General features: G+C 44.5%; 1 protein-coding gene across 1 annotated transcript in view; it reads left to right on the top strand.

The window, feature by feature from the left end:
- The window catches only part of Rhoj (ras homolog family member J), a 70295-nt gene extending 46598 nt beyond the window's left edge, over positions 1 to 23697 (top strand). The window contains exons 2-5 of the mRNA XM_090344244.1: positions 4718 to 4776; positions 12864 to 13028; positions 14562 to 14657; positions 22583 to 23697. Coding sequence (XP_090200370.1) covers positions 4718 to 4776; positions 12864 to 13028; positions 14562 to 14657; positions 22583 to 22729 — 467 coding nt within the window. The 3' untranslated portion in view covers positions 22730 to 23697. The remainder of the gene's footprint in view (positions 1 to 4717; positions 4777 to 12863; positions 13029 to 14561; positions 14658 to 22582) is intronic.
- The last annotated feature ends 1942 nt before the right edge of the window (positions 23698 to 25639 follow it).

Raw genomic sequence — 25639 nt, forward strand, 5'->3', positions numbered from 1 at the left:
TAGTTCAATAGTTAATTTATTTGTTGAGACACAGTCTCACTGCACAGCCTCAGCTGGCCTGAGCTTTGGCTGGCCTCAACCTTTGCACTGCTGTACTATCATGCCTGTGCCATTTTTCCTGTTGAATTTTAGCCAATCTATACCCAGGCTGCTCTGTAAGCACCTAGCTCTTTCTTTGGACAAGATTTACTATCTTTCTGATTCACTTACTGATGAGTTCATACGTCTTTGATTATGCTCCATTTTATATTTTCATGAGAGCCATGTTTTACATTTCCCTAAAATTCTATATCTCACTGTATGTGAAATCCAGTGTTTCTCGGTGGCATCCTCCGCTCTCCCTGGCAGGGAGGTGACAGCCTACTCACCAAAGAGAGTGAATTCAACACCAGTGGCACAGACATCCAGCTATGCACAAGGGTCTAAATGACCTGGCATTTCCGCCTGTAGAGTTCACCCTGTCTTCATCATGTTACCTCCAAAATACTGCTCTTGACACCTGGCCATCTGAAAGGGCTCTCAACCAGGTTCCTGCTACCACCAGCCACCTGCTTGATGACCTGGATTGGCATCAATATTAAGCATGACCAACAGTGCTTCATCTAAGTTTGAAAATGGCACACAACTTGGTGACATGACTGAAGTCCTAAGAGAAGAAGGCCTAGGGTCCCGGCTGGAGATTTTTCTGGGTCAAGCTAGCTGGTCTTAAGAGACCATAACTTAGGCTTCATTACTATCTTATACTCCTGAATAGGCTTAGCCACTCCGATTGACTCCAGCTTCATGGGTGTGAGGAAGGATGCCTTCATTTTACAGACTAAACAGGTCACTCACAACTTTTCACACTTTATTGAGAGAACCATCGAGCTATTAGCAGGTCCTTTGACCTACTCACTTTAAAACCTCCTCAGGTTTAGAAAACAGCTCTAATAGCTCCCAGAATAGAAGGCACTGTGGCCCAGGTGCTGGCCGCTGTCTGCCAGGCATCTGGGCTGGCCGCTGGTCTTCTCGGCAGTGTCTTCCAGGGAGTGGGAGGGGATGGGGTTTGCCTGGCTGACTGGGAACTTCAACCCACAGGCTCATGCCTGCAATCCTAACTACTCAGGTGGCTGAGATCTGAGGGTTGAGGTTCAAAGCCAATCAAAGCAGACAAACCCTAGAGATGCTTATTGCCAACAAGCCAGCAAAAAAAAATCTGGAACTGGAGTTACAGCTCAAAGGGTAGAGCACCAACCATCCGTGAAAAAGACAAGCAAGAGCACAAGCAAGGCCAGTTCAAGTCCCAATACTAGCACCAAAACAAACAAAAAGACAAGCAAGAGCACAAGCAAGGCCAGTTCAATTCCCAATACTAGCACCAAAAAAACAAACAAAAACAATAAAAATTTGCCATTAACAGGGCTGGGAGTTTGGCCTAGTTAGTGGTAGAGCATTTGCCTAGCATGCATGAAGACCTGGGTTCGATTCCTCAGTACCACATACATAGGAAAAGCCAGAAGTGGTGCTGTGGCTCAAGTGGTAGAGGTCTAGCCTTGAGAAAAGCCCAAGGACAATGCTCATGCCCAGAGTTCAAACCCCAGGACCGGCAAAAAAAAAATAATCACCATTTTTAAGAAAATTTGATGAAACTAGAGATATTAAGAAAGTTAAGGAATTCATCATGGCTGGGCACTGGTGACTCATGCCTGGAATCCTAGCTCCTTGGGAAGCTGAGAGCTGACAATCACACCTCAAAGCCAGCCTTTCAGGAAAGTCTGAAAGATTTTTACCTGCACTAAACTACCAAAAAGAAAAAGTCCAAAGTAAAATTGTGGCTCAAATGATAGAGTGCTATCTTCAGCAAAAGAAGCTCATGGAGAGCAATGAGGCCCTGAGTTCGAGTCCTAGGACAGTCACACAAAAACTAAATAAAAAATAAAGAAATAAAAGCTAAAGGGGGACTCGTGGAATTAGGAAACAATGGAAAGGAGACAAAGGAAAGTGCTGGGTGAATATAATTCAAGTACATTTTACACATAAATGGAAATATACTGAAACGAATTATTGTGAACAGTAATACATAGTAAGAAGAAAGGTCTTCTCTTTTCAGCCTTACGATATTCACCACTAACAAGGCATGGCAACAGCTCTTTATAGGCAGTGGTACTTGGTTTTCAAGTGGAGCAGCCACAGGGTCACGGGCTGAAAAGCAACAAGGCTCCCACTACTGGTCACAGAGCCAGGGCCGTACCACCCACAGTGTGTTATTGACACATGGGTCTGTCTCAGGCTGTCCCTTGATGGCCTCTGGCATACACCATGGTCTACTTACTTCTCTCCAATAGAATGGAAGAATGAAATGGCAGGGGGAGAGGGAGTAAAGTCACAAGCCCTGCCCCTTCCTTTTGCATTCCTTTGAGAAGCCTGGCCCTGCACACATGGACAGAGTAGAAAAACACTAAGAGCCCCCAGCATGGTTCCCATGCCAAAGATGGTATCCTTCTTCCTACCACCGCATTCCCTTTGTCTATGGAAACTATTATTTTTTTCTTCGAGTTTTTTAAGGAAAGAGAATAATTCTGAATGTTCATAGCTTAACAAAATCTTCCTAATAAAGCCTGAGTTACTGAGTCCAGTATCCTGGTTTACTGCCAGTGTACCCACCTCTGCACCATCATCTCACCCAGGGTACCCTGTAGAGCACTAAGTTGTCTTTGACCAAGTTCCAGCACTGTGGGCACACAGATGCCCACACACTCAGCCATGGCACCAACGATCCAGGACTAGTGCATGCTATACTGTACTGTAACTATGCTTTACCTGTAAAACACTTGTCTCCATACTCCCTGACCAACAAGAACCTGTATCTGCTCTCTCGATTCTGGGCAGGAGGAAAGAGAAGACAGGCTATGCCTGGACTTAGCCCAAGCCTTAACCTTTCTTACTCACACTAGCTTCAGGCCTGGTGAAATTTCCCTGGAGCCAAAGCTGCCTAGAGGAAAAGGCTAAGGAAAAGAAAAAGAAGGCTGGAAGGAATGACTGCTCCCTGGGAAAATATACCAATCCCAGCAGGCACGTCAGAGCTTCGGGTGACAAGGGTCAGAGCCATTGCTTAGGAATATTTGCATCATCAGACCATGAGGATGGCTTTGCTTCTAGCTGTTCCATACATGACCCTGGGACTGCATGTTTTTAGAAGAGTCTAGGGGGTTCCGGGAACAGCTGGCCCTGACCTACATATATTAGGCTCATTGGAGACAGGAAATTCCATGTTGTAATGGCTGGATTACTTCCCTTCATTCCTGATCCATGACTAAGTAGCTGATTTGGCCATTAAAGAAAACATTTAGGCAAATTTCAGGACATCTGACCAAGCTAATATCTTCTACCAGAGTACATGAAGTAGGTAGATAGATAGAAAACAGGACAAAGATTGGGTGGAACCACACACTGAAATTTTCATTCCCAGTGCTACCCTAATTTGGGCATGCAAGTTATATTGTTTTGATGGCCTTCCTCTGCCAGCCTCTGCCAGGCTTCCCTGCAGCTGGGCTCACCACCAACAGCACACATTTCAAAGCTCCTCTGGATAACTGCACTCATGTTATCAACAGCTGAATACATCTGGAGCGAATAGATTCAAAAACATCACGTCCATTGTCCAGGGCAGGTAGAGCTTTTTAACGAATATGTTTCCATGAAGAGAGGTTTTACAGACATACAACCCAGAAGCCTGAGAGGAAGCCACAGAGACCACGAGCCGCAAATCATAAAGTGTCCCATGGCTGATGAGAGCTGGTGGGCACAGATTTGAAATGCAGTTATGACATTTCCTGACAGAAGGAATCTTTATGTTGCATTTTTTTAATCAACCTGGTAGGGGATTAAAATTCTTCACACTTTCCTTCATGAAAAGAAAATTCGATCATTTCTGTGGATATAAATTTGCTCTTTCCATCCACCATGAGAATTCTATTGTTCCAGTGTTCAATCTGGTCCCTCTCAGGGCAGTGGAAAGTCGAGATTTTATTTCATTTCCAGACACGTGTGGAGTGGGTGGGGATGATGCTGGTACCACTTCTCACTTGTGAACACAAGGCTTAACACAGCAGTGAGCCTGCTGGGTAAAGCAAACCAGTGACTTCTCCCCCATCTCCAAACTGATGAGGATTCAGTTGAATGAAAACAATTCTGTTCTCAATCAAGTTTGTCTCATGAATGAGAAAACCTTTCTAGAATAAAGACTAAGCTTTTTTCCCCTTTATGTTTTTATTTCTTTTTCTTCGAGAGACTATAAAATATACAGGGAGGTTAATATTCTTTATTTTCTAGGTTTTATCAATATTTCAAAGCCAAATAATATCAGAGAGATTTCAACTGGCAAGTTGATTACACGGCATTGTATTCCAAGAGGGGCTAAACTAAAAACAAAGATGAGGATAACCTCCCCAGGAACCAGTCCAGGCCTTTTTCCTTCCAGAGTCTGCTATTCTAGAGCCCAACAAGGAGCTGTGCCCCTGGAACACCAAGACGATTCGTTTTGGTCGAGACATTTGGACTTAACTCTGACCCTCTGCTGTCACTACAGCTCAAGATGGCCTTCCATTTGGCAGCAGTGTTGTGGGCTGGGGTTAGCATCTCCACAGGGGTCCAGAGAGACGCTGGCATGGGAAACAGAAATGGTGAGACCTCGGGATGGAAGCTCCTGTTTATGGACTCCCCTCTTCTTCTCTCCTAGTTACGGTGACAGTGGGAGGCAAGCAACACTTGCTGGGACTCTATGACACCGCAGGACAGGTATGCTTTTGTTCTTTGATTGGCTGAGGGCTGTGGAAGCATGGCCCCTGTGGCCAGGCTGCGGGGAATGACCTCCCAGATGTGACGCATCTGTGTCTAATTTCTCATCATGATCACATGGCTGTTTTGACCAGGCACTGTCAGGAATTAAGGAGTGGAAGTGACTTCAAAACATGTAACTCGGAAAGAATACTCCCCATGTCCATCAACGAGAAAACCAGTCTGTTCCCTCCAGTGCAGCCCAGATTTTCTGTCCTCTATCTAAAGGCATGTAGTGATAAAGGCACAATGCTTTGGGGGCTGGAACTGCCCACTCCTATGTAATCACCACCATCTGGGTATCAGGACATCACAGCTTAAGAGAGTTCACACCCTCCTCCCTCTCACTCAGATGTCATGGCTATAACCCAGTGTGCAAAGTTCAGTACAGCAAGGATTACTTCATGGCTCTGCAACTCTGGTTCCCTTGACTTCTCCAAAGCTAACACCCTGATGTCCACTCAGCCCCCGCTCTGTCCTAGCCACCCATGGCTATTGTTGGTTTCTGGGTATTAGTTGCCCCACAAGCAATTTCTCCAGGCCTCTACTTAAGTTCATTTTTTTAATTTTCAAAGCTCTTACAGAATGTAATTATTCTATTTTTCTGTCCTTTTTGATAATAGCCAAAAAATACTAGTCTAGGAACTAAAGCTATAAGGCACTGTAATTTTTCTTCATATTCCAAATCAAAGCAAGCAGGACAGCCCAAACCTCTGACACTAAAGTGATAAAATAAGGGGTGGATTCTAGGTGTGTCTTCAACTTTCACTTTAGTGCTTTTTGCCAGTTCCTCAGAAAGTTTAGAGGCAGTGAAGGTTCATGGAAGAACAAAGCATGGAATACAAATCTTATGTTCCCTCTGGTTTCAGATTCCTTGTTTAGAACCTGAAAAGGTAACTTGAGGGCCAGGCATGGTGCTGGTTGCCCCAAACCCCATTTGTTAGGAGGCAAAAATAGGAAGATTGAGGGCTGAGCCCTACTGAAAAACAAACTGGGAAAAAAAGAAAAGAAATCAAGCAAAAGAGTTGGGAATATAACTCTAAGTACACAGTCCTAAATTCAGTCTCCAGTGTGACTCAAAAAAGCAAACATGATTCCAAGAAACCATGTGATAACTAGAGTCCTCAAATATGATCCTAGCTATGTGACATCAAGAGAATCACAGTTCCTGGCTAGGCAGAAAGCTGCTGAGCATGATAACATGTAACCGCCACTCTAGCTACTTCAAGAAACCTCAAATAGGTGGATTAAGATCCAAGCACATGCCTTTGCCAGAAGCAGAACTGTCTCAAAAATAACCAGCACAACAAAGAACTGGAGGCATGGCTCATCAGTAGAGCACCTGTCTAGGAAGCATAAGCCCCCCCTAGAGTAATTCATCAAAAAATAGTTGCGGTGAGACCCAAAGGAGACCTTTCCGTAGTAAAAATTTTAAATATTGGAATAGGCTGCACTAAGGGACCAAGACATGTGGAAGGGTATCAATGTATGTGAATTAATGCACCTTCTATCTGGCACATATCATGTAACCCTTTTATTAAATACAATTTAAAAAAAATTTAAAAAAAAAGAATAAGCTGTGACTCCTTTTCTAGAACAGTGGTTCTCCAACTTGAGCATGCATCAGAATCACTTGCATGGCTTGTTAGAAACTCAGCCACCAGTCCCTTTCCTCCAGAGTTTCTCATTCTCTCAGTCCACAGTGAGCAGCAAGAATCTGCATTTCTAACCCAGGTGCAGTGGCTCACACCTGTAATCCTAGCTACTCAGGAGGCTGAGATATGAGGATCAAGGTTCAAAGCCAGCCTTGGCACTAAAGACCATGAGACTCCTATCTCCAATTAACCACTAGAAAAGTGGAAGTGGTACTGTGGCTCAAGGGGTAGGGTGGTAGCCTTGAACTGAAGAGCTCAAGGATAGCACCCAGGCCCAGAGTTCAAGCCCCAGGACCAGAGTGGAAAAAAAGTCTACATTTCTAAGAGGATCCCTGGTCAGTGGAGAAGACTTAGGAAGCATTGTGTCATAGATAATCCTCATTCAAAATATGACTCACTGAGACTCAGTGTAGACATCACTAGGACACAAGTTAGGTGCATGCAGGCACCAGGGCTAGCTGGCAAATTGGAAAGTTAACTTTAAGACGACATAGGGGCTCATATTTGTAATCCTAGCTGGTTAGGAAGCTGATTTTGAGAATCATGGTTCAAAGCCAGCCTAGATAGGAAAGTTCATGAGACTCTTACCTCCAATTAACCTGCAAAAATCTTGAAGTGGAGCTGTGGCTCAAACAATAGAGTGCTAGCCTTGAACAGAAAAGATTAGAGACAAGGGCCCAGGTACTGAGTTCAAGCCTCAAGACTGGCACAAAAAGGATAGGAGAGGAGGAAGAAGAAAGAAGAAGACGAAAGAGAATGAGGAAAAGGAAAAGAAGAGGAGGAATATGAATGATGATTCTCCCAGGTAACGCCTTTGGTGATTTATGCATTTCCAAACTTCAGTGGATTCACTGTTTCCCAGAATTCAGTGGAAGAAAACCTTTTCCTAAGTTGATTCCTGTGGAGCTATGGTTCAGCCAAAAAGGCTTTGAAACAAATCTAATTGAAAGGACTTGTCCCCAAAGTTCCATTCTCAGCCCAGGTTGGGGCAATCCACCCTTCCTTAATTGTATCCCATATAACGTTGCCAAGATCACATACATAAGAGATATCTGTGATTCAAAATTACTCGGTTGGCCAATGAACAATGAAGAAAAGCGGATCTCCAAACCAATGGATACACCTGGAACCACGGAAAGACAAAAGAAAAGAAGGAAGGAAGGAAGGAGGGAGGGAGGGAAGGAAGGGAAGCAGGAAGAAAGGAAGGGAGTGAGTGCAGGGAAGGGGAAAGAGGAAGAGGAGGAGGGGAGGGGAGGAAAGAAGAGAGGGAAGAAGGGAAATAAAGGAGAGAGCGAATCTTTGAATTTGTCTAGAGTTCCATTTTACTTGCAAGGTTGAGTTTTCTTAGAGGAATAAACTGAAGATTAGCAGCCACGTCAGCCAACAGGGGGTCAAATCTGACCAAAACAACCTCGGAAGGCCAAGGCACCCTGCCAGGTAACGCGATAGGAACTTACTTCTTCGTGCATGCGAGGCAAGCCCTCTACCACTAGGCCAAACTCCCGGCTCTTTGATAGGAACTTATTTCTATCCTCGAAGGCAGCCTGAAATTGAACTGTTCGGCGTGGTTCCCTAAGCTTGACAGGTTAACACAGGAGGAAGGAAACTCGCTCCCTCCACGAGACTCTCTGCTACTGTGCAGTTCTCTGAGCCAGCCCCACCTGCAGGCCACGTGGAAGCTTGTTAGACATGGAAGTCTCCAGCTCTCCTCCAATCTTGCCATTGAATAAGAATCTGATTATCCTCCAGTCTCCAGGTGAGAAGCATTGAAAGATCTCACCTTACCCCATTGCTCTCCTGTACCTCACCCCAGCCTCAACCCTTCCATGAGCCTTGAAGACCCAACAAATGGCTCTTGTAAATAAGACACAGTCGCTTCTAGAAGCACACAGCTGTCTTCCATGTCTGCTACAACAATGGAAGCAGCTTCAGTGCCACCCAGGTGCTTCAGCCACCGCTCAGGGCCCATAGGCCTCATCTTAATTTGGGATCATCTGACCTAGAGTCAGAGGGTTCCTCGCAAATGTCAGCCTGTTGACATTTGGGATGAACTCAAGAGTCCCAGCCTCCCATCCCAGGCATGGGCCCTTGAGCCCCTTCCAGGTTTGATGGCCCTGCCCAATGGTAAGCTTCTGCCATCTCCAGGTAGAAGCCTTTTCTCAAAAGTGATTTTGCTCTGAAGTCCTATTTAAAATCACTCCATCTGCCAGATCTTGGCTTTTGAAACTATAAAACTTGGCTGGGACAAGAAGAAAGAACAGTTTGCTGGGAGTTCTGACATTTGTGGCATATTTGAGCAGATGAAGGTAGGAATTCAGCTTCATCTTCAGGGCAGGGTGGTTCCTGACAATGTCCACGGCTCACTAGCTCTTAGGTGAGGCCTGTGCTTTGGTAACTCCTGCATTAATTCATCTCTAAGGTCTTCCCTAGCCTCGACATAGTTTTCCAATTCAGTCACATAACAGCCTCCATTATCAAACTAACAAGCAAGAGAGCTAGTCACAGGTGGCTCACATCTGCAGTCCTAGCTACGCAGGAGGCTGAGATCTGAGACTCATGATTCAAACCCAGCACAGCCATTAAAAGACTATGAGACACTTATCTCCAACTCACCAGCAAAAAGTCAAAAGTGGAGCTCCAGCCTTGAAAAGGCAAATGTGAAGCCTTGAGTTCAAGCCCCCATTACCAGCACAAAATAAAGCAGGGGGAGAGGCATGAGGGCCAAAGGAAAGTTCACCTGTTTCCATTCATATACGTGGGATGGTTTCTGGATTTAACATTTTCTTTTTTTAACTCCATGGCTGTTTCTTAGTCTTCTAAAGTAGTACCTTCAGCATCCTAACTCTGTTACACATTCAATAAGCAATCCAACTCGCGGAGTTACACACAAGACTGAGGTTTTTCCACAGAGGGGGAAAACAGAATACAGAGCATGATGAGGCCAATACTCTGTGAACAATCAGAAACCAGCCCTTCTCCCCTTTCCCACCAACAGTCCAGCAAGCTCTGGGACCCCCAACCTTTCCATCATAAAAGCTATATCTAGTCAATAGCTGACAGATACACAATCAAACAGGCATGATCCTTTCAAAGTACCACTTATTCGTCCTGCCTTATCCAGTTCTGAGGTTTCTTTGGACTCTTGGCTTGGAGCTTTGTGGTTTTAAATATAGAGTGTCTGCTGCCATCTTGTGGTGAGTTGAGCAGATGCCAGACAACTGATAAACATTTGTGGGTAACCAACATTTCTTCGATTCCTGGGTAACCCATGCGTCTACACCGATTCCTGGAGAGGTAAATTTGAAAGATGCTTCAACTGTCACTTAAAATTCTGAGCTGCAGCAATTGTATGTGGGGAGCTAAAGTTGGATTCACCCTCTCCTGGTACTTTGAGTTACTGGTTGGCACTAATCCATTATGGAACTTCTGTGAACCTTAACTGTTGTGTGGAATTCGGGTGTTGAGGGGATTGAGATTTATGAAGACAGTGGCGTTACAGATTAGTCATTCTCCATTCCAGACACACCTGAGACCCAAGCCCTCAAGATTCCAGTGGCTCCACCCACATTCCAGGGGTTGTGGTTTGATTGGTCCTAGCATAGCAGGACATGTTGATTGGGTAGGACCAGTAGGTGATTAGCTGGGTACCAGGACCGTTTGAAAGGCTCACCAGGTGGTTTCCATGAAAGCCCCAATTACAAATGGCCCACAAGAAAATAAGCTGTGTTGGGCCAGGAGTTTGGCCGAGTGGTAAAGTGCTTGCCAAGCACACAGGAAAACCGGAGTTCAATTCCTCAGTACCACACACATAGAAAAAAAAAAGCCAGAAGTGGTGCTGTGGCTCAAGTGGTAGAGCTCTAGCCTTGAGAAAGCACAAGGACAGTGCTCAGGTCCTGAGTTCAAGCCAGAACTGGGGGGGGGGGAGAGTTTATTTGGAGGTCACTGGAGACCCCATTTCTTCCAATAGGTCAGTCACTTTCATGGTCTGTTTGCTCTGTACAACATGCAAGTGGGGAAGGAGACTGAAATCAAACTGTCCCCTAACCTAGATATTGTGACAATCCAGCTGGGAAGGAAGGACAGACAGCAAGAAGAGTAAGGAAGTTACCGATTGCAGCCTGAGGTAGTTTCTAAGTCAGCTTGCTTCTCTCTGAGAAAAAGGAGAGACGTCAACAATGCAGAAGAGGTGTTTGGAGTTGTTGTACAAAGAAAAAAGAGGAGTCCCAAGAGACAAGCTATCACACTGTCTCACACACGTGGACACATGCACATGCACACACGCATCACCCCTGCCATCCCAGACAGAGGGGGCCGGGCTGCTGTCACTACTTCTAAACTTCCTGCTGTGACCAGCATTTCTTCAGCTATGCACTTAACTCCCCAGTCTTGTTTTTCTTTGTTTGATTTTCATATTGCTGCATAATTTTTTTGTGGATCATGAGACTTGAACTCTGGGCTTGGGCACTGTCCCTGAGCTCTTTAGCTCAAGGCTACCACCCTAGCCTTAAGCTGTGGCTTAGGTGGCAGAGCAATAGTCAGTGAGCAAAAGCAACAGATACTGAGTTTCAGTTCCAGTATTAAATATATATATATATATACAATTATATATAGAGATATATATATAGATATATAGATATATATAGTAATGGGCCAGGAGTGTGGCCTAGAAGTAGAGTGCTTGCTTAGCATGCATGAAGCCCTGGGTTCAATTCCTCCATACCACATACACAGAAAAAGCCAGAAGTGGCACTGTGGCTTAAGTGGCAGAGTGCTAGCCTTGAGCAAAAAGTGTCCAAGGACAGTGCCCAGGCCCTGACTTCAAGCCCCAAAACTGGCATATGCATATACATATATATATGTACATTTATGTATCAAAAATAAAACTCATGGCATTGCTTTTTAAAATTAAGTGACACAACAATATGAACTATATATAGTTAATTTATGTCTTTAAAATAAACATTAGATTAGATACATAAAGAAATCTTAGAAGCTGAGAAGGGCAATTAAGACAGCGGTTCCTTATCTGTAAGAGAAAAACTCTTGGAAAACACATCAGAGCTGGAAACAAATGTTCTCTTCTTATCTCAGCATTTTGGCAGTGGCTGCATTTGCAGTGAATACATCTGTGTTTCATAATTTTTGAAATGCAAAGAAGAGCAGCCAGGGCTCTGGTAAATGAGATGTGCTAGCTGTGTTCATGAACCTGAGAGTGAGCACATGGATCTGGTTGCTCATGTGCCTATGCCGTGTAAATGTGTACAATGTACACATATACTGTATACCCATCACTGGATGCATGTTATGTGGGATGCATAAATAGATAGTGTGCACGCTTATTCGTTACTTGTATGAAAACACATAAAACTTTCTAGTGAAAGATCTGGAAAGGTCTTAGGAACAAAATAATCTGCATTGTGTTTGTTTGGCCCCATTGCAGTAGAAACAAATTTTAAAAAATAAGTCCCCAGTTTTTAACTCTAAATCTTCATCCCTCATATTTCTTTTGAAACAAACAACTCTTTGTGTTGTATTGTGGTTAGCTTATTCCACATTACATTTGGAAACAATTTCCCAAAACTGTATGAGAGAAGATTTCCCTGCTTTGGCCAGTGGCCTACTGGTTTAAATCCAGGGACACAGAGGGGCAGGAAATGGAGAGAGGATTATAAGTACAAAGCTGTAGTTACACACAAGGAATAATTCTAGAGAGCTAATGCACACAGCATGAGGACTATAATAATATCCATATTGTATGCTGGAAAAAAGTATATTTCAGGTGCTGTAACTCATTTAAAAGATGAGTACTTCTGGAGATGGATATGCTAATTTGTTTGACTATGTTATATAAATATCATATTACGTATCTTAAATGTATATAATTTAGCAGTGAAAAATAAGTGGGTGGCCAGGCATGGTAGTTCACACCTATAATCTCAGCATATAAATAGGAGGATCACAGTCCAAGTCCACCTGGAAGCAAGGGGGAAAAAACAACCTACAAGATTGTATCTGAAAAATAACTAAAGCAAAAAAGGGTTGGGGATATGGCTCAAACAGTAGGGCACCAGCCTAGAAAGTGTGAAGCCTTGAGTGCCACCAAAAAAAAAAAAAAAGAAATTTAAAAATAAAAGGGTGACCTTTACAGTGTATAAATTGTCCATAATAAAGCTGCTCGCATCTCTTCAAGTTCATCTTCGGTGGAGGATATGTGTGATGTGTACACACAGCAAGGATCTCTCCTGAGGGATGGCTTCTTTCTTTCTGGTACTGTAGAGGTCCGCCAGACTCTGGCACACTGGAAGGAACTGAACTACCATATACCACAGTGGAATCTACCCGTATGCCCCCAACCCCTTAGGCTCAACAAACTCTGCTGTGCTCTTCCCACAGGAGGACTACAACCAGCTGCGGCCACTCTCCTACCCCAACACAGATGTGTTTTTGATCTGCTTCTCGGTTGTCAATCCCGCCTCCTACCACAATGTCCAGGAGGAATGGGTGCCAGAGCTCAAGGACTGCATGCCTCACGTGCCTTACGTCCTCATCGGAACCCAGGTGAAAATGGGACCATAGCTGGGTCGGGGGGAGGGGGGGCTGCAAGAAAGACCTTTTACTACAAAACCTCTGGAAGAGGCTCAGGCTCTTCTCTCTCCTATGAACAGAAGTTCTGAAGGCATGCTTGATGATGTAGCCTGCTGCTGAAAAGAAAATCACTATTCATTATGAAGCAGGAAGTTGTGAGGTGGCCTTTAAAAATAATCTCTCAACTTTTTTAAAATGATAAAATGTGTGTGTGTGTGTGTGTGCACACGCCAGTCCTGGAGCTTGAACTCAGGGGGCCGGGATTCTGCCCCTGAGCTTCTTTTACTCAAGGCTAGTACTTGAGCCACAGCTCCACTTCTGGCTTTTTTGATAGTTAATTTGAGTATCTCAGACTTTTCTGCCCCAGCTAGCTTCAAACCTGAATCCTCAGATCTCAGCCCTCTGAGTAGCTAGGATTTCAGGCATGAGCTGAGCATCCTTTCTTTAAATGAAGTCTTTTGCCTTAAATTACAAATGTTAACATGTCTCCATATTGATGGGGCCTGGGGGGACATTCAAGCACCTTAGGGTTATTTTTGAGCCTCTTTGATTGCATTAAGTGGAATAATGAAGGTTGAGCCCTGGTCTCATCAATGGAGCCTTTTAGACACCAGGCTTGTTTGCTCACTGTCAACTTTACATACACAGTAAAGTTGAAAAATACCCAGGACATTTAATTGAATTATCAAATCTAATATGTGCTCCCTTCCATAAAATTCTGTCTTTGCCAAGATTCATGTTTATTCATTGAGGAAACCTTTAGAAATTTCTCTTTGGAATTTGCCTTCCAGAGCTCTCAATACATTTGTCCTTTAATAAATAGTCTCATAGGAAGCAAATCTCCCCTCAAACAGATGAAGACTTGATATGGAAAAAAAAGGAAAAGTGTATCCAGAGCTAGAAAATAAGTACTAAATAATGATTCATAAAATTTAGGATTAACGAAATCACCACTGCTGTGTGGACTTCTTGCCCGGTTATCTCATATGCCTCTATCGATCAAATCTAGAAATAAATAAACAAAAACTTCAACGCCATTGTGCAGCACCAGAACTATAACGAGTCTTCAGTAGCCAGGGTGACTGATTTGAATAAAAAACTGTATAAAGCATGCCAATATCTATTTACAAAGAAAACATCTTACTTCTTTCACGTGTGCGACATACTTTCTTAAAGAAAACTCGGCAAACTCAGAGATGTTCGGGAGGCTAAAATAACTCTGTGGGGTCACAGTTAGCAAATGGATAAAAGAAAAATTAGTTCAAGCCTGGTAGTTCATGTCTATAATAGCTTTTTAGAAGGATGAGATCCAAGGATCACAGTTCAAGGCCAGACCAGGCCAACAAATCTCCAATGAACCAGCAAAAAGCTGGAAGCGGAGCTGTGACTCAAGTGGTAGAGCACCAGTCTTGCATTCAAACAAGAGCCCATGGCTCTCACTTCAAGCCTCAGTACTGATACACAGACACACAGACATGAGTTCATCATGGGTATGTTTTTTGCCAGATTGATCTCCGGGATGACCCCAAAACCTTGGCCCGTCTGCTGTACATGAAGGAGAAGCCCCTCACCTATGAGCATGGCGTGAAACTTGCCAAAGCGGTACAGTCAGATTTGAACTCAGTTCTTAATGCATGCCGAAGGATGGGTGTGTTCTCGGGGTGACATAGGGTTTTGCCTTGCCTGATGACAAAGTGTTCGGAATCATTCTGTTCTTCATCCCCCTGTGTTTGAGGGAGGCTGGAGCAGGCCATCTGGTTCAATTCTTGTCAGCCAGCAGTGCCTGTTTCTCATTAAGAAAGAAACCTTGTGAGTCAAAGCAGCTAAAGCACTTATCATTTTGATTCAGCAGCCTCGAGAATATCTACTTGCCACATTTAGTGGGAATTAAAGATGTACATTTGCAAATCTCATTGCTTATTATCAGTGTAACTCATTTAAATGGCCCAAGCAAGGCATTTTGTGATTTTCTAGGGAGAGACTGAGGTTAGAAGCTGACAGGGTTATATTTATCCAATATTTCCTCCGTGTTTAATGAAAAGCCACTTAGGTGGTTGCAAACAACATATGGAAAAATAACATCCACCAAAGATAAACTCGTTGGGGAATCTAAGCAGCTGCTCACGGATAAAGGCAATTTGCTCAGAGCTGGATCTGTTTGCTCAGACCTTTATTCTGGAGAGTTTAGCATGATAACGACTGTGTAGAGGAAATAATTTCACCAAGAATGTGCCAGACCACAAATCTCAGCCTCTCTGTTATAAGACATCTGCAAAGTAGCCACTAAAATGGACACAAGTAGTTCAGGCATGCAGAAGCTTATAAAAACACACTCCCAGCATTTCAATCCATTCCCCTATCGATTTGATCAAAAATCCGTTGATCCATGTAGGCTTGACATTTTTTCTATTTTGGTTCTCTTCTTTCTCCCTCCTCCTCTACCACCCCATGCTCCAGCCATACACTAGGGATTGAATTCTGGATTTCACAATTCTAGGCACAGATTCTAGCACGTGCCCAGCCCCTTTTGCTTTCCTTTATTTTATAAGGGTCTCACACTTGTGCCCCAGCTGGCTTCAGATGTGTGCTACTAGGCTTGGCTTTGTTTTACTAAGAAAGTAACCCTGAAGAATGCAGGCCCCAGGCAGTTAGAAGGCACCCTCTCTACACCAGTTCATAATAATATTAACTACAAGCTGAGTACTGTAAATCAAACCTGTAATCCTAGCTACCTTACTTGGCAGAAATCAGGGGATCGTGGTTGCAGGCCAGCCTGAGCATGAAAGATACTCCATTGGTTGAGATACTCAGTCTCAACCAATGACTGGAGGTGGTGATGTATGCCCATCTTCCCAGGGGAAGCACAATGGCTGGGTTGCGATAGTACATGTCTGTCGTCCAGTGGCAAAGAAGCACAATAGGAGGATTACACTTCAAGCCAGTCTAGGTCTAAAGAGAGATCCTACCTCATTAAAAATAATAAGCAATGAAAAGGGGCCTGGGAACATGGTTTAAGTGGTAGAGCACCTACTTAACAAGTTCAAATCCTAATACCACCAAAAAAAAGTTTTAATATGCATCTCCTTTTAAAAGTAATTTATAGATGACAAAAAGTAAGTAGAAAGGAAATAAGACGTGTTTATGAGTGCAGTGCCTAAGGGCATCTCAGGAATGCTCAACATTTTCTTCTTACTTTTGTGAAGTGAGTCATAGAATATTCCAATCCCACCTATCCCCCTGAGTTCTTATTTTTCTTTTTTTGTCAGTTGTGGGGCTTGAACTCAGAGCCTGGGCACTATCCCAGAGCTTTTCTACTCAAGGCTAGCACTCTACCCCTTTGAGCCACAGCTCCACTTCTAGTTTTCTAGTGGTTCGTAGGAGCTAAGAGTCTCAAGACTTTCCTACTTGGGAATCCTCAGATCTCAGCCTCCTGAGTAGCTGGGATTACAGGTGTGAGCCACCAGGACCTGGCTTATCCCCTGGGCTTCTTAGGACACTAAGCGTTTTACGAACTTCCCACAGTTCAGGCTCACAATAACTTCCATAAATATAGAGCGAGTCTCACTTCCTGGATCAGGGATCCAGAAGGAGGCGCACATTTGACTCACACAGCTAAGCACAACCAAAGACCCCCCCCCACCCCATCTAGCTCTGTGACACTGCTGTACAGCCTTTGACCATTGTGGACACTGAGCCTTCACCTGCCATATGCATTTCTGCTGGGGAGGGAAAAAGGGAGTTCTTCCTCCTCTGCAAGCATTCTTTCAGCCTCAGATGCTCTCACTACCATATGTGAACACAGAGCTCCATAAATAATTACATGCCATCCTAAGCAGGGGGTCTCAGGAACTCCCATCTTTATCAACTACCTCTCCTCATTTCTCATTTGGGGGGCTTGGGGGGGGGCTGCCCCTCTGAAAACAAGTTGCTCCAAAGCCTCTCATCTCATTTCATTTCACACTTATTTTAAGAACAACAGCTGAGTTCACCAATTTCTTGTCTTTTTCCAGTCTCTCCAGCAACAATGCTCAGCTACACAATTGGGCTCAGCTTACAAAATCCAATTTAGAAGAAAAGCCAAACAAGGTTGTTTAACTTGTTTCGTCACAATTCCTGTAATTAAAGAGACACTTTAAGTTGCTCTAGTCTTCATCACAGCTGGTAAGGACAGCGTTTGTACTGTGTGAGGCCACAGGCCCGGTGTTTTGCTTTCTCTATTGTAATTAAGCCTCCCAGCCATGCCCAGAGGGATGGTGTAACAGTACCATGCTTTCCTAGAGGAAACTGAGGCTGCGGATTGAAGAATTAGAAGCTAGAAGGTGACAGAGCACCAGTAGAAAACAATGCCTGAACTACAGAGTTTTGCTTGCCCCCTTTCTCTAAGAAACCCTTAACCTAAGGGAACTTCTCTTTGTTGTTGTTTAGTATTTTGTTTTGTTTGTTCTGGTCCTGGGGCTGTAATTGGGCACTGTCCCTTAGCTTCTTTACTCAAAGCTGGTGCTCTACCATTTGAGCCCTAACTACATTCCTGCCTTTTTCTGGCATTTTACTGGAGATAAGTCTCTGACTTTTGTGCCTAGGCTGGCTTCAAAGCTCAATCCTCACATCTCAGCTTTCCAAGCAGCTAGGATTCCAGGTGTTAGCCCTCAGTACCCAGCAACTTTTGTGAGTATGTGTGCTGGTCTTGGTGCTTGAACTCAGCGCCTGGGTGCTGTCTCTGACCTTTTCTGCTCAAGAATAGTACACTCCCAATTGAACCATGGCTCTATTTCCAGCCAGGAGCCAGTGTCTCGCACCTATAATCCTAGCTATTGAGGAGGCTGAGATATGAGGAATGCAGTTCACAGCCAGCCTGGACACAAAAGTCCGTGAGACTCTTATCTCCAATTAACCACCAGAAAACCAGAAGTAGTGTTGTGGCTCCGAGTGGTAGAGCACCAGCTTTGAGCTGAAGTGCTCAGGGACAGCAACCCACACCCACAGTTCAAGCCCTACACCGCCTACCCCCCCCCAAAAAAAAAAGATCTATTCTTACCGAATACATCATTTCATAAAAGATTACTGTGCTAAAAAAAAGCCATGTTTCCTTGAAAAAGTTCTCCATTTCACATCTGTTGACACAAATGAATGTTTTCCCTCTGCATGACTCTAACATGTTTCTGCCTCTTCCCTGAACCAACAGGAATTCCTCCCTCTAACTCTCAGACAAGGTAAAGAAAGCATGGGACCACATGCACCTCCGAAGGGGTTCTCTTTCTCACTCATCAACATCTGCTGGCTACCTTTCCAGGAACTCAGAATGTTGTGTGCACCTCGTTACATAACCATGCCCTTATCCACTGTCACATTACCTTCACTGAGGTCAGAATGGAGAGAGACAAGTCCAGGCTCCTTCCTGCACCAATCCAATAGCAAACTCTCGCTTGCTGGCAAGTTGGCAGCGCACTGGGAGAGGAGAAAAGAGGGGCCCGCCCATCCTCCAGGACCCCCTCACACCCAGCCTGCCAGACTTCGCAGTGAAAGCAGAGCTCAGCTTGAGCTTGTGACCACTATTAGGATATCCGTCCCACCTCCCCACCCCCCCTCCTCTGCCATGGTGGCCCCAGAACCCTTTCTCGATATTTAGCATGATTGACAGGAGCTGCTTCCACAAGCAGTGGGTTCCCTCACTGTTTGTACTCCATGCCTCCCTCCCTCCCCTCACCCCCCGCCACACACACACCCTGTGTTTGTATCAAGCATCAACACCGTCTCCAAATGCAACAGATGATATTTCCTGACATTATTCGGAAAGTACTCTTTGCCCTCTATTACTCATTCACAGCCTACTGTTTTCAGTTACTTTTAGAAAGAAAGCTATTTCCTAAAGTCAAACTGTGATCAAGATAAAAATCAGGATACAGATTTCCAATATCCAGTGATGGTTTAGGATCATACTTTTATTTTCCTTTGGCTTACTCTTGTCAGAAAAAAAGAGGGGGATGGGCCAGGAGTTTGGCCTAGTGGCTTGCCTAGCATGCACAAAGACCCTGGTTTGATTCCTCAGTACCACATACATAGAAAAAGCCAGAAATGGTACTGTGGCTCAAGTGGCAGAGTGTTAGCCTTGAGGAAAAAGCCCAAGCACAATGCTCAGCCTTGAGTTCAAGTCCCAGGACTGGCAAAAATAAAGAAAGAAATAAAAGAGTGAGGAAAGGAGGGGAAGGCCCTGGTGACTCACACCTGTAATCCTAGCTACTCAGAAGACAGAGATCTGAGGATCACAGTTTAAGCCAGCTAAGGCAGGAAAGTCTGTAAGACTTTTATCTTCAATAAACTACTCAGAAAAGGTCTGAAGTAGTACTGTGGCTCAAGTGGTAGAGCACTAGTCTTGAGCCAGAGAAGCCCAGGGATAGCAGCCAGGGACTGAGTTCAAGTCCCAGGACTGGCACACATACAAAAAGAACATCGCATCTACTGGAGAAGTTAAAAAATAATTTCTGGGCCCAGACAAAACAGCTCATTTTATAGTGATTGTATCTGTGACCTTTCCAATAAACTAACCACCCTGTTTCTCTGATTTTTTTTCTTCTTTATTTTTTTTTCTTTTTTGTCAGACCTGGGGCTTGAACTCAGGGCCTAGGCACTGTTCCTGAGTTTCTTTTTGCTCAAGGCTAGCACTCTACCATTTGAACCACAGCATAACTTGTGGCTTTTTCTGCTTATGTGGTACTAAGGAATAGAACCCAGGGCTTCATGCATGCTAGGCAAGCACATCTACCACTGAGCCACATTCCAGATTCTTCCTGAGCTGAGTGATAAGAGTCTCTGTTACTGCATGCAAACACCCAGATGTGAAGTTTAGTCTTCCTAACACCCTGAAACAGTCTATTTGGAGCTGTGCCTACTCTAATCTGAGCTAAACAAGCGTTTCCCTAGTCCACACATTGCACATAGATGGGCCACAGCCAAACACGTGTCCTCAGCAGTGTCCTGTTTGGCTGTTTTGTTTGGATGCTTGTTTTGGTTTGGTTTGGGTTTTTTGCCAGTCCCGGGCTTGAGCTCAGGGGCTGAGCACTGTTCTTGGGCTTTCTCAAGGCCAGAGCTCTACCATTTGAACCATAGAAACACTTCCAGCTTTTTCTGTGTATGTGGTACTGAGGAATCAAACCTGGGTCTTTGTGCATGCTAGGCAAGCACTCTACCACTAGGCCAAACTCCCAGCCCCCACCGGATGTTTTTAAAATGAGTAAATATTAAATAAATATCCAGATTTCCAAATCTTCTTGAACAATACAAACAGGAGCAGCCATTACCCAGCCTATCCCTAGGGAGACAGAGCGGGCCCCAGCCTCTCCCGGGCCATAGCCCACCACAGGCCCCCCAGCTCCCAGTCCTCTCACTCCACGCCTGATTTACCCAGCTGTGTAGCGGCTGGCCACAGTCTGTGTAGCATGCGAGCCCCCTGTTATAAGTGTTCATCGCCGTCGTTGACAGGCAGTCACCAACCAGCCAGACTCCCTGGATAACCTTTAACTCAGCAAACTTAGCCTTACCATAGGAAATGAAAAATACGTTTTTCTCCAGCTGCTTTAATATGAGGAGAGCCACATTGCTGGCATCTGAGCTTGTGGGCATTCACATCCCAGATCTCCTTCAGTGAAGCTGTCTGCCAAACAAGCTGTGGTTTCCTTCGTGAAAGCCTACAGTTCTGGCCTGGCTTTCTGCTTCTCTTGAGGTCTCTATGGTTATTGAATATACCGTGGTTACAAAATGAACCAAATGCTTTGAAATAAAGCCCTAAACAAGCACAAAATACTTGACCATTCATGTACAGATCGTGTGTCCAGTATATTCTCCCAGCTCTGGGGAGGCAGAAATTAGGAGATTCTAAATTTTAGGCTAACCTGGACCACATAGTGAGTTCCAGTGGTAGAGTGCTTGTCTAGCATCCATGAAGCCCTGGGTTTGATTCCTCTATCCCACATAAACAGAAAACCTGGAAGTAGCACTGTGGCTCAAGTGGTAGAGTGATAGCCTTGAGCAAAAGAAGCTCAGGGACAGTGCCAGGCCTTATGTTCAAGCCCCATGACTTATTAAAAAAAAAAATGTAGGCCTGTGCCTTAAGTGGTAGAGCATTAGCCTTGTACAAAAAGAAACTCAGAGACAGAGCCTAGACCCTAAAAGAAGAAAGAGAGAGAGAGAGAGAGAGAGAGAGAGAGAGAGAAAAGGAAGGAAGGAAGGAAGGAAGGAAGGAAGGAAGGAAGGAAGGAAGGAAGGGAGGGAGGGAGGGAGGGAGGGAGGGAGGGAGGGAGGGAGGGAGGGAGAGAGGGAGAGAGGGAGGGAGGGAGGGAGGGAGGGAGGGAGGGAGGGGGGCAGGCAGGCAGGCAGGCAAGGGCTCGGGTGTACTTCTGTAGTATCTAGGAGTAGCATAAGGCCCTCAGTTGGATCCCTGCCTCCCCAGAATAAATAAATACAGCCTATACGTGACAAGGAAGATGTCTCTATCATTTTAAATTTTTGTATTTTCTAATTTCTTAGCATATGTATGTTAATACTGGAAAAATGCCTAGCAGGTATCACCTTGCTAAGTGATGCCTTAGTCCATGTTAACCCAGAATGGCCTGCAGGTCATTTGTTTTCTCTGCCTTCCATACTCAAGAAATCCATTGCCCTGGAACGTTCACATTCTACAGACTAATGAGAAGCTGTTACAAACAGCATCAAGAAACTCTGATCTTCACAAAATATATTCAAGCAGTACTGCTGGTTTTAAATCTCCTAATTTTTTTTTGTCATGGGGCTTGAACTCTGGGCCTGGGCACTGTCCCTGAGCTCTTCAGCTCAAGGCTACTGCCCTACCCTTGAGCCACAGCACCACTTCCACTTTTCTAGCGATTAATTAGAGATAATAGTCTCATGGTCTTTAGTGCCCAGGGCGGCTTTGCACCTCGATCCTCAGATCTCAGCATCCTGAGTAGCTAGGATTACAGGCCTGAGCCACCACACCTGGCTCCAATTTTTTATACAGTTGTAGTTTCATATTCTTCCATCAGGAAGAAATCGTTGTGAATCACTTTCAGAATTTTCTTGCCAGAATTGACCTTCAACTTACAGCTTTCACATGTAGAAAAATGGAAGCCAGGTGCCAATAATGCATGCCTGTAATCCTAAACTCTGAAGCCGAGGTCCGGAGAACCACAGGTCAAAGCCAGCTTGGGCAGGAAAAGACCATAAGATTCCATCTCTAATTAGCCAGCAAAAAGCAAGCCTGGAGGCATGGCTCAAGTGATAAAGCAGCAGCTTAAATAAGCAAGCTGAAATGAATGAAAGGCCCTCAGTTCAAACCTCAGTAACAGGGTGAAAAAAAAAAAAAGAATATAAAAGGCAGAAAAATATCGAATAGCAGATGCAAATTAGAATGTTAAAAAAAAACAAAGCCAGGATCCAGACCAAACCCTGGCTACTTGTGAAACAGCCTCCCAGACAGAACACGGGTGGGTTTCGTTTTCTCTTTTCCTCTCTCATGCTTTCTCTCTGTGTTTAAGATCGGAGCCCAGTGCTACTTGGAGTGCTCGGCCCTGACACAGAAAGGTCTCAAGGCAGTTTTTGATGAAGCGATCCTCACCATCTTCCACCCCAAGAAAAAGAAGAAGGGCTGCCCTGAGTGTTCCAGCGGCTGTTCCATTGTCTGAAGCGACCTGACAAGACCCCCAGCTCCAAAGGACAGGAAGTCCTGCCTACCGAGCGAGCCTTCCACCTGCCAGCCATCCTGAGCAAGCACAGCGTCCAGCCAGAAGCACTGTCACACCTCACCCCCTGCCCCCACACTTCCCCAGAACCTCGCTGGACATGGTAGAGCTGAGGTCAAAGGTCATCCCACAGGTTCCATCTCCCACTCGTGAACTCAAGCTCCTAGGAAATCGTCACAGGAAAATCAAAGGAGTGATGGTTCCCGTCCTATGGCCTTATTCCCTGTCTTCACAAAACCTGGGGATGCAACACTAACCTGTCCTCTTTTGCTCATGTGTCTTATATTCATTTATTTTACAAGCAGTTGCTCAATTTCCAACCTCCTTGGGCCTTAACCAATTTATACCAAAGTAGCCTAAAGGCAAAGGAACAGATGGATATTCATTTCTATTTTCAGCAGGCTGCCACCAACATATGAGAATCAACATGTGTTACTGAATGCCTGATTGAAAGGAAATTTAAAAAACACTTTTGAAAAGTTACAGAGCCATGAAACACTATCTGAATTATTGCCAGTCTACAATTTTGCCAAAGATTTTAACCTATGCTTATGTTGATAGGTGGCTACTTTTTCCCATATCATAGTATCATGTAAACTAAAGATAAACTGTTTAAGAAAGTAGCTAATTTCTGCTTTTTATACAAATCAACAAGTTCAAATATCTATCTTTGGAATGGATCTATCTTTGAAAATTGTGTGTGTGTGTGTGTGTGTGTGTGTGTGTGTGTGTGTGTGTGTGTGTGCGCTGGGTCTTGAACTCAGGGCCTGGGCACTGTCTGTAGGCTTTTTCAATCTCAAGGATGGTGTTCTACCACTTAAGCCATAGTTCCACTTCTGGCTTTTTGCTGGTTAATTGGAGATAAGAATCGCGAAATGGTCTTCTGAGGCTGGTTTTGAACTACAGTCCTCAGCTCTGGAGTAGCGTGGATTACTGGCGTGAACCACCAGCACCTGGCTGATGAAATATTCTTTAGTCAGCTCAGTGGCTGTACCTGCTCCCTCTCTTCCTCCTATAGTTTTACACTCTGTCCAGTCCAGCGTCTTGGGTTCTCTTCAGTCAAATATGAAGTACCTCCTTATTTCTACCTGCAACTTTTGAAGTGCTTCTCAGCTTGCTCCATGTGAAGTCCCCTGCATTTGTGTGACACTTTCCAGTTACAACCAGGATTGAATCATTGCCTCTCTTGCCTTCTTCATGCCTTGGCCTTCCTCAGAATCACTTCTGCATAGAACAAAGGACTTTGTCCTGGGGGAAGGAAAGAAAGACCTGAATCCAAATACCCAGGTCATTTTTTACCATAATATGAATTCCTACTATTTAATTGGAGGTTGTCTTGCCTTCTAAATAGTCTTGGATTCTTGGAATCTCCCATATCTCTTTTATGTTATTTCGTAAACAAAGCATATCTTGGGCTGGGAGTTTGGCCTAGTCGTAGAGTACTTGCCTAGCATGCATGAAGACCCAGGTTTGATTGCTCGCTACTGCATACACAGAAAAGGTCAGAAGTAGTACTGTGGCTCAAGTGGTAGAGTGCTAGCCTTGAGAAAGCCCAAGGACAGTGCTCAGGTCCTGAGTTCAAGCCCCAGGACTGGCCAAAAAAAAAAAAAAAAAAGCATATCTTTGTAACATGAAATTACACCAGCTCTTCCAGATTCAAACTCCCTCTATTGAGAAAAGCAGTCTCTTCCCCTACTGAATGATAGAGAGAATAATTTGGTGATACAGGTCATTTCTCTTAACCCTGAAATCTTGCTCTTTCAAGTTCTATTTGTTTAGAATTTCTAGAATGTGTTGGCCCTTCTACATTTTATGTACTGTTTCATTTTTTCAGCATTCACTTGTTCAACATTTTCTTTTATTTCTGGTCCTGGGGCTTGAACTCAGGGTCTGGGTACTGTCCTTGGGCTTTTCTCAAGGCTAGAACTCTGCCCCTTGAGCCACAGTACAACTTCCAGTTTTTCTATATCTGATACTCTGAGGAATTCAACCCAGTGCTTCATGCATGCTAGGCGAGCATTCTACCACCAGACCTCTTGTTCAACATTGTCATTAACAAATACATACATGCATATGCACGCATACATATGCATGCATGCACACATGTGCACACGCATATACATGTATGTACATATACACACACAGAGGCAAATGCACACACCTAAAAGGAAATGAGAGTAAAAATGTTTTATAAGTCAGAGCTCTCTGCCTTGGTTAAGTGGAAATCAGCTGTCTGTGAATTGTCACTGCCAAAGTTATCATTCATCCTTGGTACACAGTAAAGATCCTTAACCCGGTGCTACTTTATTACAAGTCACGGCTTGCTGAAGAGCCACTCCCCACTCACTGATGTGCACGACCCATTGAAAGCAGTGTGTTGGCTCCGGTCAAGGAGACTTTTCCAGACGTGTACGCTGACCAGGCAGATGGCCCGTGAGCATCGCCTCCCGGGGCCACCACAAACAACATGTTCCCGGCAGGAAGCACACGTCCTCACCTAGAACCCAAACCCGGACAGGAGTCTGTGGGTGTCAGGCTGCAGGACAGACTCAGACGGGGTCACAGGGCCAATGACTAAATAAAAGAAACAGCGATGAGCAAAGAAGCCACCTGGTGAGGTGATGTCATTCCACCGAATGAGTCATTGTAATGTCTCAGGGCAATCTCTAATTCCTTTCATGAGAGTGTGTGCTATGAAACTGCTCAGCAACCATAAATAGAAAGAGACAGACACCTGAAGAAGGATTCACTAATGCTCCATACTGTTTGCTCAAGGCAGCAAGTGGCAGCTCATGTTCTGGACAGTCTTCCAGCCCTCCCATGTGTGACCTCACAGGCCCAGCCCTCAGATTC

The sequence above is a fragment of the Megascapheus bottae genome, chromosome 14 (assembly GCF_031878675.1).
Source record: "Megascapheus bottae isolate mThoBot1 chromosome 14, mThoBot2.hap1, whole genome shotgun sequence".
In the NCBI taxonomy this organism is placed as follows: Eukaryota; Metazoa; Chordata; class Mammalia; order Rodentia; family Geomyidae; genus Megascapheus; species Megascapheus bottae.